Here is a 14,739-nt window from a genome sequence, read left to right on the forward strand (position 1 = left end):
GATTGTCATCCAGAACTATGAAACTCAAAATCTCCTGACTGTAAATTCATGACTGAAACAAATGGCAGGCCCTGTTCCTAAATTATGTGCAATGAGATAATTTCTCTCTCTCTTCAACATAATCATTTCTTTGAAAGCTACTGCATGAGGGTCCCCACGGTTCATTACACAAGCAACAGGGAGTCCCTCCTTGAGAGTATCAAGGACAAAACATGACAGCTGAGCTGCATTTTGCCTCTAGTCTTTGATTTTAAAAGCTGATGGGAAAATTTCTGTTTAATTCTAAAAATCTAATTAGCTCTGATGTCCAATAAGAATTTTAGAAAGTAGTCCTTTTGAAAAGCCTGTGAAGAAGAATTTATTTTTTGTTCTAGGCTCTGCTGCACTGGACTGGATTGTACCTGTCTCCATCTCCATAAATTATGAGCACCTATGCATACACATAAGTTATCATCAGGGAACATGTGCTTCATTTGTTCCCAGAATTAAAAGGCTGTTCAGGATGGGAGTTTTCAAGATGAAAAATGTGGTCAAAGCTTGTTTTCTAGTACAGAAGAAAAAGAGCTGCTGGGTACAAACAGCAGCAGCACGTCCTGGGCTCTCAGCAGGTGACCCTGAACCACATCTGTATCTCCTCAGATGAAGAGTTTGGAACCACCAATCTCTGTGGAATCTTGGGGGAATAAACACCATCAATTTTCTGTTATTTACAAAAGTAACTTTCTAGTACTTACAAAGAGCATCTGTCATCAGTCATGCCCAAAAGGAAACAATATGAAGTTTATAAGATTTCTCATTAACAGATAATTACACTTTTTTTCCCAAAACATTATTGTATCATTATTGCATTGGATTTTTTTTAAAGAAAAAATAATATGATTTATTAACAATTAGGATTCTCATAAGAAAAAGTAATGATAGTATAGGAGTTTGAAAAAATAATCCATGCATAATAAATTCTATTAATTCAAGTTAATTTTCGTGTTCCAGTGACCCTTAGGAAATTCAGGTTTTCCCAACAGCACAGTAATACTGGAGGAAGTTGATTCCTTATATTTTCCTATTTACACACTTTCAAGGTGCTCTGCACTGCCCATTTTGCTGTATGAAATTCATACAGATCCTTACAGCTTTTCTTTTACATAATTAGCAAGTTGCCCACTGCAGACTTTGCCCTTTCCATGTATCTGATTTAATCATTATTCCAACCCTACAACAGCTTGTTCAGGGCTTCTTTGTCAAGTAGAAAAGGATCTGTTGAGGAAAGGCTGTTTTGCTAAACATTTGATTCCTTGGTCTAATCTCTTGAAAAAGATAACATTTAACTAATCCAACTTAACCCTTTTGGCTACTTTTGACCAATTTGATTAAAAACATCCAGTATGCAAAGTTCCTAGAAGTTCCACAAAAATTGGAGCAGTGCAGACTGATAAGACCTTTTGGCACCTGCAGAGACAGAAAGGAAGAATTTCCATTTTTCACATGTATATTCATTGCCTGATCAGGTCAGCTGCAGCTCCAGGATTTGCTCCCTCTTACCCCAGTTTGAAATATCAGGAGGCAGAAAATAACCCCAGTGGTGTTGAGGGGATTATTTAGGGTCATTGTGCTCAAAGTGCTATCATTGATAAGAGCACCTGGGTTTGTTGCAGGGAACGTTTATTTATAGGAAAGCAGCTTTCATCACTTCTATTATCATGAAATACTTGTAATGTATTGTAAATCAGGCTTGAACATGAATTCTATTAAATTAATTTAGTCCCTGAATTCAAGTTGTAGCTAAGCTCAGCTACATCTACACTGCTTTTTTTTCCAGTTCTAATAAGTAAAAAATATATTAAGACACATGTTATTGGATTATAGGGATCACTACTACTTTCAATTTCTGGACTTCATTGTTGAACAGATTCCTATTATCAAATCCATTCTCAAGCTCTATTGGAAATGTAAGCTTAATAGTTTTGTCCATGCTTTGTAGAAATGAAAAACTTCTGAAGCTGTTTGAACCTTGATGAAAACCCTATTTTCCAAGCACACTTTAAAAATATTCCCTAAAAACATATTGAATAAAGTATAACATGATAAGTACACAATCAGCTTAACTCACACTTCCTCCAAGGGTCCTTTTTTCCTTCTGGAATCTCCCAGGAGGGTTGGCCTTATCAAAATTCCTTTCCCACTTTGATGGGAGAATTTCTGTCAGTGCCAATGTGCTTGGGGTCAGGCAGGGATACAGGAAAGTGAAATAATTTAGTGTGTGCTTACAAGGCTCCATGGCAGTGCTGAGGGATGAGCTCAAGCTTACAAAGACTCGGCTTAAACTGCAGCTCAAGCTAAAGAATGTTACTGAAATAATGCCACGGCAAAAGTGTGCAAATATTTTAACAGTCACTTTAATCCTGAAACAGAATTTGTATAAATATTTATGCCATGTTTTCCACCTGTTCTTCAGGAATGTGTGGCAGATGGAAACATGGCAGGGAAATAAAGTGTGGAAGAGTAGCAATGCAAGGGACATTTTTGGATAGAAAAGCAGGCTTTCCAATGACAGTAAGAACCCACAGCAGCAATTTATAGATTAAAATGTGAGAAAAACACCTCCAAAGTCAACAGCACTGACCAAAAGAGAGTTGATGCGAGTCTGGAGATTTTGTACAAGCCTGTAGTCATTTGTTGCTGTGCATCTCTGAAATGTGTGCATATACAAATGTATATCATGTATATATAAATACAGCATGGAGGGTCTGAGTCCTGTATTTAAACCCCAAATATGTAAAATCCAATATTTACCATGTATGTACAAATATGTACATTCCAATAAATACTATGACTTCAGAAACAGCCTGAGAAAATGTAAGGAACATCGTGGCCAAACCAAAAATCCATTCTCTTGCTAAGTTAAACACAGAATGTTTATCCCAAAAAGTACAGTTCTCTGAATTCTTCATTTGCCTTTGTTTAAGCAAAGTTTCAGTGGAAAAAAGTGATTTTTCTCTTTGTGAGTCATTCCAGAGAAAGTAGAGTGGTCAAACTGAATTCTTCTTTTCCAAACACAAGCAAAAGGAAATTGCTTAATATGTGGGATTTTTGTAATTGAAAGTTTTAGGTCAACAGTGGAACACTGATTAAAATGAAATCATTTACATTTTTATGTATTTGACTGGAAAGAAAAATAGGCCAATAGAGAAGAATGACATTAACTTCAAAATTAGGTGTTGCAGAAACCTTTTCCAGCCTCGACATTCCATGATTCTGCCCTATAGACCATACCTCACTTATTCCATTTCTGAATTCAGCCAACAGGGTTGTACAGCAAGTGATAAAGATGATAAACCAGAAAGGTTAAAAAAAATGTGCTTTTAGAGGGCAGCTGGAAAAGAGCACCAGATGTTTTGGAAATGAGAAGGGAAAATGTTTCCTGAATTAAAACACAGCTGTCATTATGGATAATGGCATCATACTCCTTTATTCACCCTATTGATCTGTTGCTGTACATCACCCTAAAATGCAAGGGAGAAAAAACCAGGAATCATCCATGTAGGATAAAAGCAAGGGCAAAGCACAAAAAGGTTAAAATTCTTTTCAATTAATCACTGAAGAGAATCAGCAGTTAGGGAGAAGGAAGAAAATTACTGTTGTTCCCTGAGTGACAGCTATTTACTCCACCTTACAGAGGAGCCATATATAATACATATAATTTTTCCTTCTGGAAATGCTCTGCCAGCCATCTTTACTTAATACCATTTTAACAAGCCACAGCTGGTAATATCAAATTTGTCGCCAGACCAGGCTGCAAAATGCCTTTATTAAAGTCTTTCATTAATGAAAGCACCAAGGTTGACAGTATGACAGTATCTAGTTTGTAAATTGGCAGGGATAAGTTAATTTTGTTCCTAAAATGTCATTCATTCAGATATTGCTTTATATTGTATTATAAACTTGCTAACAATTGACTGTATAACAAGAAACCAGAGGAATTATTTGGAATGGAACAGGAAAACAATCATGTTTGAAGCAGTATGAATCAGTTCACAGCTACCAAATAAATATCTTAATTGATTTAAAGGAAGCTCTGTGGTTGTGTTCTCTCCCCTGACTTTGATATTATGCAGTTTTTATGTTTTTACTGGTAACATATTAACACATCACTCCACTAAATAAAGCTGGGTAAGGCTGTTGCATCTCTCATCCCACTTAAGATAAAGTGTTACTCTGAGTAGATTTGTAGGAAGAAACTTTACAAATTAAGGGACTAAGCAAACAGAAATCCTGGATCCAAATGTGCTGTTTCACCAATCCAAGATTACAGAATTAGACTCTACGTCCTGTGAAGTTGAAAATTTGGCCCTGCTAAGAATGCAGAGACCCAGTTTTTGCTCAAAACTGTATATTCAATAAGAAAATAGATTCTAGAAACTGGACAGGCTGAGCGAGTATTCCAAACTGAATTCAAACAAGACAGAAAGTCAAGGTGGAAAACAACAACTTCCCCTCAGTCAGCTCAGGATACAGGATCATTTTGGAAGACTGTAAAGATGAAAGTTAAGAAAAAATCAGTCTGGTTCCATGAAAAACACATGAGAATGGGGTTAGGGAATGATAATTCTTATTCTCCATCCCTATTCATTCGATTAAATAGCTGTTATGTCTGAAAATAATCCAAACATTTTAAACTTGAGCCTACAATTAAGTTACTGCGCCAATGACAAATTACTTGCCGAGGTTTTATTTCATCTTAGTTACTTTTCATAGGCAATTTACTGGCAGGGACAGACTTTTTTCTCACCTCTATCCTAATTTGCAACACAGTTTAAAATTATCAACTTCTGAAATCAAAGTTAGCACAAGCAGTGTGGCAGTTAAACTGCACCATACTTTGCTGAACAGCTTTAGAGCAGAAAATCTCTTCTGTTTGCTGCCTTCCTTCAGGTCATTAACATGATTTATTAGGAAGCAGGAAATTAGGTACTGGATATATCAATATTGTTCAGAAAATTCGATTCCATCATTGCCATATAACTGCTTTATCTCCAACAATCTTGTAACCATAGTAACTAGATTAGAAAGTATTCCCCAAATGTTTTAAAATTCTTTTATTCTTATTAGCAACATCAAACACTGAAAAATAATAGTAAATTATTGCTTTCCAGTTTTCCAAGGCATTTGCAACTTGTGTGTTTCTTCTGAAAATCTTAAGTAAACAGGTCTATTTTAACAAATTTTTTTCCAATAAAATTCTATTAGCTGAGAGAAAACAGATGTATTCTGTTGGAATTGTTCATCTGACTGTCAGTATTCTTTAAAAAGGGAGGGCTGAAGAGACACCTCTCAGACAAACAGACAAATCTGAAGTGCTGTTTTCACTTAATAATTTGTTAGGACATCAAATACCTATCCTTTAATGAGAATTAATATGCTGTACCTTAATAATTCATGGACCTGCAATGAAAGCCCTTTCATTTAATGGAGTGATGCTCCTTTCATTGCTGAGGTAGGTTGGTGCTTTTCCCTGAAGGTCAGGAGTGTGCCATTCCTCCATGCAAGCCACGAATTTAATCAGATGTTAAACCCTGGCACCTGCAGCCACCCATTCAGGCCCAGCTCAGAAGGGTTTTACACATTTTCAGGAACACCAGAGTAACAGGAAAACTGGAGGTGTTTGTTCTGTCAGGATCAGAAGCAGCTGTATTATGCAACTGTGATCACATATTTATCAAATATTTTGTTCCCTCCTCAGTACTGATGGTGGAAATTAATTCCTCTTCTCTGGGTACCAGAAACGTTTCTTTTAATCTTATGCCAAAATTTATATCCATTAGTTATTACACCAGTGTATTCCTTTCATTTAAATCATCTGGATTTACAGAAAATGCTTGTGCTAGGCAGAGCAAATTGAGCTCATATATATTTCTGCCCAATCTTACCATACCTGGACTATAACTCGATTTTTTCTCTAAACCCAATCTTTGTTTCTTGATGGATTTCAAAGAGTTTTATTTATTGCCTAAGTGCTATTCATAAATAACACCCTTTTCCACCTCTTCACTTTTCTGCCTTGTTTGCTTCTTGTTTCCTTATCCTCATCTGTGGATCTGCCTTTCCCATGTGGAATTGTAGACACGCTTTAGCAGAATGCTCTCCTTATATGTCATCGGACTTATTCAAGGAATCAGAATTCCTTGTCTCTCTGTAATTCCAACTTCTCCCTGAAAAAGTTCCTCATTTACTCCTTCAGCTGTCACCAAAATATTTTTGTCTTCTGGACAAGTCAAAATTCTTGTTGATGAGCATTTCTGACCATGCTCTGGCACAGCACAACCACAACCATTGCATTTGATGTGGTGATGATTTGAAAACAAACAATGGGATATTAAAAAAATTGATCTTTAAAAATCCAGTCAATGTTTCCTGTAGACCCCATGTCTAGTTCCATTATGAGAAATACATTCTTTTGCTTCCACATCATCTTTAGTGACTGAAACAAAGATCCAGGCCAATGACTGGGATTCAGACCTTTCCCAGCCAAGCAGCTGATCAGCAGTCACACAGATCCCTCTCGTGGTGTTGGAAAGGTTTTGATGTTTCTGCACATCATTCTCATCTCTGTGAGCATACACCATTATCCTCCAGGCTTGGACATCCATCTTTGCCAGGTCCTTTCCTCTTCCACTTCTCTTTAAACTCCCTCTCATTTTCTGCTTAATTTTCCAGCGGTACCAAAAAACTTCTTATTTCAGCTTTTTTTTCAGTGTTGCTCCGTCTTTATGTTTCTCATGCCTTCCTCTAACCTACAAACCTTCTCTCTGGGTTCTCTTCCCAGGCTGGGAGATCATGATCATCTCTTTTGACATTTCAATTTTTTTTGCCTGAAGTTTGACATTTTTTTACAGCTGCTTCTTTAGTCCATTAAAATTCTCTTCCATGAAGCATGCAATTTATTGTATAAAAATAGTATAGCCACTCAAAAATATCAGCTTGCAGCAGCTTTTTACATCCAGTTTTCTTCAGCTTCTTCCCTTCTTCAAGTGTTTTTCTACTGCTGCTTTAGCAGACAAGATGCATTTGCTCTTGCCTTAAATTCACATCTCAGAGGAGGAAAAAAAAACACTTCCTCATAGATGTTAAAGATTTTTATCCTCTTTGCAAAGCTGGACCACTTCTAGTCTTGAGCTTTTGTTGGGGTCCGTCCTGCCGTGTAACTGCAGCTTGCAGCCAGATCAGGGGCAGGAAGGATAGAAAATTGCTGATCCAAAATACCTGATCCAACCCCACATCCACTCCAAAAGACAAAACAGACAAATAACAACACAAAAAATCTTATGGGGAAAAAAAATTAATTGATTTTGATTTATTCAATAATTTCCTGCAAAGACTCCTGTGTACCTCTCTCTGTGTTCTGCCCTTCACTGAGCATGAAATGTCCTGCCAATTTTCACCAGGCCACTCATGGCTTCCAGATTTTACCTGCCAGCAATTGCAATGCTCATTCTTATGCAGGACAACTCCTTTAAACTGAAGATAGAATACTTGATTCACCATTTGTCCATCAATAACATGAAAAGCAAATCCTCTGAGCCTGGATAAACACAGTCTCACTTTGCAGGTGTCCTTCTCTTCTGATTCTGATGTGTGGAAAAGATGTGGGACTTGTTGAGCATCTCCACAATTCCCTTTGTGTTCCTTGGGGTCTGCATTAGTGTGAGGATTAAACTTCAAAAAGCACCATCAGTTAAAGGGTGCCATTGTTTTGTAGATGCACAGAACCACCACTCTAAGTTAGTCTTGGAAAACATTTCCATGGTGTAGTGGAGAATAACCTGCCAGTGGAAGTACAAAATAATCCTGCATCCCACTGCTTTGTGTTTCATTTGCCTTCATGTGACAAATAAACCGGAAAAGCAGCATATGGAGACAGACTAAAAATTGAATATCATGTCCCAGTGCTCTATCAGCAAGGGCTAAACAAAACACATCAATAACAGTCAAGAGTTGTAGCCTGGGCCATCTGGTCACAAAGGCCCACATTGCCAAGGTTGTATTAAAATGTTTTAATCTCAGGGTTCTCCCTCAGGCACGAAGCATGATATGCAAAATCTTAAATCCTAAAAGGTGAGACTTCTCCACCTACAAACACAGCATGCCTAGGATAGTTATTTAATTAAGAGCTACCCTAGTGAAGGGTGTGGAAATGGCAAGGCAATAATCCAATTCCTGAGTGGGGATGCTGGAAAGCCAGTAACAGCACAGAGAATAGGCTTGACACATGTACTTCCTTGTTAACCTAAATACTAATTGAAATTTTTGTAATTAATTTGAACAAAACACTGTTGTCACTTGTCCAGTGCAGTATCTCCTTCCTGATATACTTATAAAAAACTTCATGAAGGAAATCCTCGAAAATTCCTATTTTTTTTTCCCTTATGGTGTGTTTCCTAACTGTGAAATAAAACTCAATTAATTGTTCTCCCCCTGCTCTCCTTTTTCCACACATCTGCCCTGCTCCCCACTAAGTGCTAATCAACATTTCACCTGTTGGCTGCTGCAATCACTTCCAAACAACCTTGTGCAGTTCCAGCCAGCACAGCATGGGGTGGAGAGCAAGAGGAAATCAGAACAAATTAATAAACCACGCTGGTAATTTGCTAAAGCAGGGGAAAGTAAGGGAAAGTAAGAAAGAAAGGGAAAATAACACACTGGAAACCTGACTTCCATAGAAACCTGACTTCCATGTCAACACCCAGACAGGATCACATTGTGGTGCCACACAGAACAAGTCAAAAGTCTGAAATTATCCTTATCATCCATTCCACGCAGTCAGAAAACTCCATGTTCTTTCTCATTTTTGAAACTCTGTTATAACATGCAAATCACTCATTCTCTGGATGCTTTGCCTCTTCCTCAAAACACCATAGAAACCACATTAATCTGCAAGGTCCTTGTGCAGGGATTACAGCAGAGCAGAGATGGCAAAGGTTTTTATTCCTGAGGTTCAGGAAAAACCAACGCCCAGCAGGAGCTGTGATCCATCAGTCCATGTGGTGCCCTGAGAAACCTCTGAAGATGAGCCCCAAAATATTTTGGAAGAGGAAATAAACACATTCCTCACTCTTTACAGAAGTGAGCAACTAAGTGATTTTTTAAAAATTCATGAAGCTATGGAAAGTTACGATAAATATCTAAATGTAAGGGAGGGAGATGAGCTTGTGCAGGATCTGAAGCAGGAACAGGAACCAGAACTCTGAGTTATTACAGATATTCATTACAGTTAGCAAGGCCTCACAGCCTATCTTGTGAAGATCTGTGACAAGTCAAAAAGACCTGAGATAACTCCTTTTCTTTTCAGCATTGATTTTGACTGAATTTCTTCCCTACAATCAGTAGATGTGTCTTCAAACCTTTTTATTTATGCTTTGTTCAGCATTCAGTTGCAAATTACCACAGTTGACCTAGAATATGTCATTCCACTATCTTAAATAGCCCTAAAACTTTTGTCTCCCCTGACATATGCATAATCTCTGTTTCTGTTTGCAATACACTCCAGCCAAATTAATCATCTGGATACCTAAATTGGAGCTATGCTGAAAAAAAACAAACATAAATGATTGCAAAAATTATGACATCTCCAAGTATTTCAAGGTGCTGATCATTTGCAACTCCTATAATTTAAACATTAGCTGAGGACAGCTTTCTCAGGGCTTTGAAAAACAGCCTGCCAGATGCTCTCACATTTCTGTCTTTGTGCATCCTCTAAGGCGCTGGTGATGCTTGAGAAGCACTTCAGGAACAGGAACAAATCAGGATGACAGGATGCCAGGAAAACATTGCAGTACAAACAGGGCCTGGTTTGTCTCCTTGTGCCTGAGGAGCCCAGAACTCCCACCCTAAACTCCCCATTAAAAAATTCTTAATGAAGGAAATTCTACAGAGATATTCAGGCTGCCTGAGATCCAAAAATTCAAAACAGAAGGGATGGAAGAGGGTAGGAAGAAACCTGGAATATTACTACCAATGTGAGAGGCACTTCAAAACTATAGGAGTAACAGATCAATTACTTAATATCAACATCTTATCCAGTTTTGTTGACTTACCTTGCCAACTAATCTGGGGAATGGAGGTCTTTGATTTTCAGGAATTAATATTGGAGTTGCCAAAATAGCCCTTTTTTGTCTTGGAATTCCAAGGTTGCCTTCTAGTTTTAAGATTTCCTGAAAAAGAAAAATATCAATTAGTAAAATTTCTAGATATTCAGTTGTTATTCCCTTTCCCTGCACCTTTAGGCAAAATTGCCATGAACCACCAGATTTTAAGTTTAGTGTTATATATTTTCCAGCAATTAGTGATAACATATAAAAGCATGCATTTCATCTTTCAGGTTACTGCACTTTTTTCAGTGGCAGTAGACAGTCCATATTGATTTTGTACTCATGTAAACAAGTTATAAACCTAAATAGCTACTAAACTGATAGCTGATTAAATCATAAGCCTTCAGCAAGGTCTGATTTACCTCAAATACTTGCACAAGACCAGTCAAAAGACACAACTGGAATGTTTTTAGAGAATTTTCTCTAAAGATATATATGATGATATTTCTGACATAGATGAGGACAGACATCATCTACACTCAGTCTCTTCTCAGCCCAGGCTTTCAATCAAACAGAACAAAGTGAATTTGCAAACAGAGTCCACGGGTAATGAACACTCAATAAACATCAAAAGCTTATAACTTCAAATTAGACACCAAACCCCAGGTGTAACTTAAAATATGAGCAGGTTGTTGGTGTGGATGTTTTGTGTTGGGGTTTTCTTTCTCTTAGAGAAAGCTTCATGCTATGCTCTCAGAAAGAACAAAAATAAAAGTAGTTTCTACACAGGACTTCTTTTTCTGCTGCATTTTCTGGAGCCTTTCTTTCTATCTGAGCTTCAGGCAGGTCAGCATGTTATGAGCTACAGTGAACTCTCCACAGTGGCCTCTGACCCCTGGAAAACTCTGCCCACCACTCCTTTGCTTCCTCTTCCCTTCTGCTCTCTGATCTGCTCAGTGCTCTCCCTGCAGGAGCTGCAGCTTCCCAGAGACCACTCTCCTTCCTTTGCTTCCTCCCACAGCCTCTGCAACTCTCTTCACCAAGCACAGTTACTACCGAGGTCAAAAAAAGCATCTCCCTATCTCCCAAAGCTCTCCCTTGATCCTTTTTTGGAAGAGAAAAAAACAACAAAAAAACCCCACAAAACAAACAAACACCCACAAACAAATGAAACAGAACAAAACAAACCAACCAAAAACCTAACAACAACAAAATAGCCCAGATTTGTAATGCATTGGGAACTGTGGAACTGAAAAATATTTCAATTGCTACTTTTTGTTCAGGTTGTCATGACAGTTTTATAAAAAAATCACTGTTTGAATTAAATGTCTCATTCCAGTAAGGCAATTATATCCTACAGATAACACTTTTCTCTCTTAACGAACAAACTCCAAACCCCAAAATTTTCAGCCAGTTCTGGAATCCATGTTGTTGTTTTAACTGATTCTTCATTACACAATGAAAGTTCCATCGCTAGGCTGTCTTTTTATAAAATGTCAAAACTGAATAAGTTTTTTTTGGTGGCACAATCTGGATCCATCAGCCAAGTTCTCCACAGGCTGCTCCTGCCTCCATCTGTGACAACGCCTCCTATCTAACGAGTCTCTCACCATAAAACTCTGCCCTACCTCTGCTGGCTTCAGCATCATTTCTCAAATTTGACAACAAACAGGAGCAAGGGAAACTCAAGTTTTCACCAGTCTGCTTTAGTCATGATAAAGTCAAAGAGCAGTGGGAACCACACAGAGAATCCCTTCTCACAATGTTGTTGATTTTCATAACATTTTGAGGCTCCCCCTGGTAGAGCTCCCAGCTCTCCCAAAGGCTTTGCCATTTCTCTCTAATCTTTCAGTCTGAAGGCCACTCAGGTCCCTGTTTTTGTCTTTCAACTCCTCTCCCAAGAGTTTTCCTTAATAAAAATTCATGAGAAAGTTCAAGATAAAAACAGTGGAAGTGTCAAATGAAAAGAGCTGAATCTTGTCCAAAGGCAAATGCAGAGAGCAGTAAAGCTTTCAAAATCACTTCCACTGTAAACACAGAGGGGCTGGCACGTGTCTGAGGTGATCCTGAGGAGCAAGAGGATGGCCACAAGGAAACCCCAGCTCTTTAGCTCAGCAGCAACAACATTTATCTGATCACACCTTTCAGTCCTGCTCCTACCCTCGTGGTTTCCTTCAGCTCAGGGAGATGTGGGGATTTGAACGAGACAAATCCAAATGTCTTGTTCATTTGTAAAGATTCCCAGGTCTTTGCAAATGAACAAGACATTCAGATTTGTTCACCTTTGTGTCATGGAAAGGTTTGGGTAGAAAGGGACCTTTGAAAGCCATCTGGTCCCACCTGTAATAAGCGGGGACAGCTTCCACCAGATCACTTTTCTCATTGTCCCATCCAACCTGAATGTGTCACATTTCTTTCTGTGATAGTTTGAATAGGAAAAGCAATTTCCATATTGTTCAAAATCTAGGGCTCACAATTTTGGCAGCCATAGACCCATAAGCAGTTAGCTCATCACTTGCCCATGACAGGCTATCCTTACACTTCCCAAATGTTCTCAAATGGAAGAAAAACACAAATTATATTCAGTGAGTAATTAATATAAAGTTCTAAAGGAAAGCAGTAGGATGGTGAGACTTAAGGCCTTTGAGTCCAGATTTCAAAGTAGAACTTCAGACCAAAAAAAGAAAAAGAATTACTGTCTTTTTTTTCTAACACAATTATTCTGTTTCATGGAGAAAGAGGTTCTGCAGATTAAACACAGAAATGTAAATACTTCTCTGAGTATGTTTCATATTCTTCAAATCTAACTGTGTTTTTCTAAATAGTGATTTCTTTGTGATGATTTCTTTCTTATCATCCCCTGGTGTCTAACAGCAATGACTGATTAAATGAGTGGCCAAAAGCACCACTGGGGAATGCAGGTAAGCAGAGGAGAAGAAAAGGTCAAGAGTACTTCACCAACACATTGAATAATTGACTAGTGTTTGTGGTTATCATGATTTCCACATTTGTAAAGAACTAAGAAAAAAGGAAAAACATTTTGTTCAGTGCCAAGCAGCTGCAACTGCAAGTTTGATCCTCAGTCAGTGTCAAAGAAGGAACCTGACATTACATGTGTACTTAACACCTGGCTCAACAGCTGATATCTCTCACTCATGGATGGATATATTGTACATATAACAATTCTTACTGGATTCACCTAGTAAATTTCTTGAAGAAGCCCTGATAACTCTCATTTATGTATGGATATATTGTGTATATAATAATTTTTACTGCATTCACCGAGTTAAATTTTTGGAGAAGAAACTCACAAGGGATATACAATTACTCCAGGTAAAGTTGGTAATTTTGCTTCAAAAGTTCTTAAAATATCCAGCTGGCATTGTCACAAGAATGGTCTTTTGTACCTTGCCATGAGTGAGCCCCACAGGGCTTCTCCATCACCTTTTCTGGACCCAGCTGATCAAACCCACAGTGGCTACAACAACTCCAAATGAGGATTTTTGGCCTGTTCCACCATCATCCAGAGAGATGATGGCTGTGTTCATGTCTGCTTCTCCCACTAGTGCTGCCTTCTATGAAATACAGGGACATAAAAGTGTCTGTCCACAGACACCCATCCACAGGCACAATTTAAATTAGATATAATATCATGAATACATGACTACCTAAAACAAAATGCACCAAAACCAACAATTCAATCTTTTTGATTGTTTTTGGTGGGTTTTCTAAACAAAAATGATAAGAGAGAAATCCTATCAGGTTCACTTTTTTTACTGCTTAACTACAATTTCATAATTGTATTTCACATGGTCAGTAAAATATACTTCTCAAGGTCAGTGGATTATGATCAGAATCCAACTATTACTTCACTGCCACCATTTCATAACCAACTTTTACACCCTCATTTTGACTTCCCTAATTTCCCCTTCCAGGCATAGAATCAGCTCAGCCATAGTTTAGCTGATTCACTGGCAATAAAATTTGATTTTCTGTTCCCAATAAAAAAGCACCAAACACAGGCTCCTCATTTTTCCAGCATTTTGGCTAAACTTGAATTGAGAGATGCCAGCCTGCCCAAACTACAACACCACAAAATCTGGAATTTCCCTGCATCCCTCAAGAACTCTCCTCCTTGTTTTGTTTTTCCTTCTTTTTACCAGGGTTTCTTGCAGTCCTTGAACATTTGAATGAATGGCCTGGTCACTCTCCAGCAGCACAAACCATTACTCTTGGCAAAGAAAATTTCATTAGAACTTGTCATGGGAATAAGGTGGCTGAATTCTGGTATCGATTTGTCACAATAAGGGTTGGAAACACTGCTGGAGTGGCAATCTGTAATCCACTGTGGTGACCAGAAAAGTGCTTGAGTTTCTTGTCATTTAGTTGGTCTTATATACTAAGGTTGATGGTATAAAATGGGGTCAACCCTAAATACAAAAAATAAAATTAATTAGATGCTTGTTGCAAGCAAAGTTCACCTGAAATAGGGAATGGGGTATGGTAATCTGAGATATATTGGTTTTCCTACAAAACAACATCACAAAAATGCTGAAAAACTAGAACTATTTGCAGGGGAACTTAATAAATAATTTTTGTATAATTCTCAGTTGGAATTTTCAATCATGCTGTAGTACTTAATTCCTTCATGTGTGTT

At 37.9% G+C, this 14,739-nt stretch overlaps 1 protein-coding gene across 4 annotated transcripts in view; it reads right to left on the minus strand.

Annotated features, from left to right (window-relative positions):
- The window catches only part of CDH13 (cadherin 13), a 435,704-nt gene that overhangs the window by 240,184 nt on the left and 180,781 nt on the right, over window positions 1–14,739 (minus strand). For all 4 annotated transcript variants that reach the window (XM_064386249.1, XM_064386248.1, XM_064386250.1 and 1 more), the window contains one exon: window positions 10,089–10,205. In XM_064386249.1, the coding sequence (XP_064242319.1) occupies window positions 10,089–10,205 (117 nt within the window). The remainder of the gene's footprint in view (window positions 1–10,088; window positions 10,206–14,739) is intronic.

This window comes from Passer domesticus, chromosome 12, assembly GCF_036417665.1.
Source record: "Passer domesticus isolate bPasDom1 chromosome 12, bPasDom1.hap1, whole genome shotgun sequence".
NCBI classification, from domain to species: domain Eukaryota; kingdom Metazoa; phylum Chordata; class Aves; order Passeriformes; family Passeridae; genus Passer; species Passer domesticus.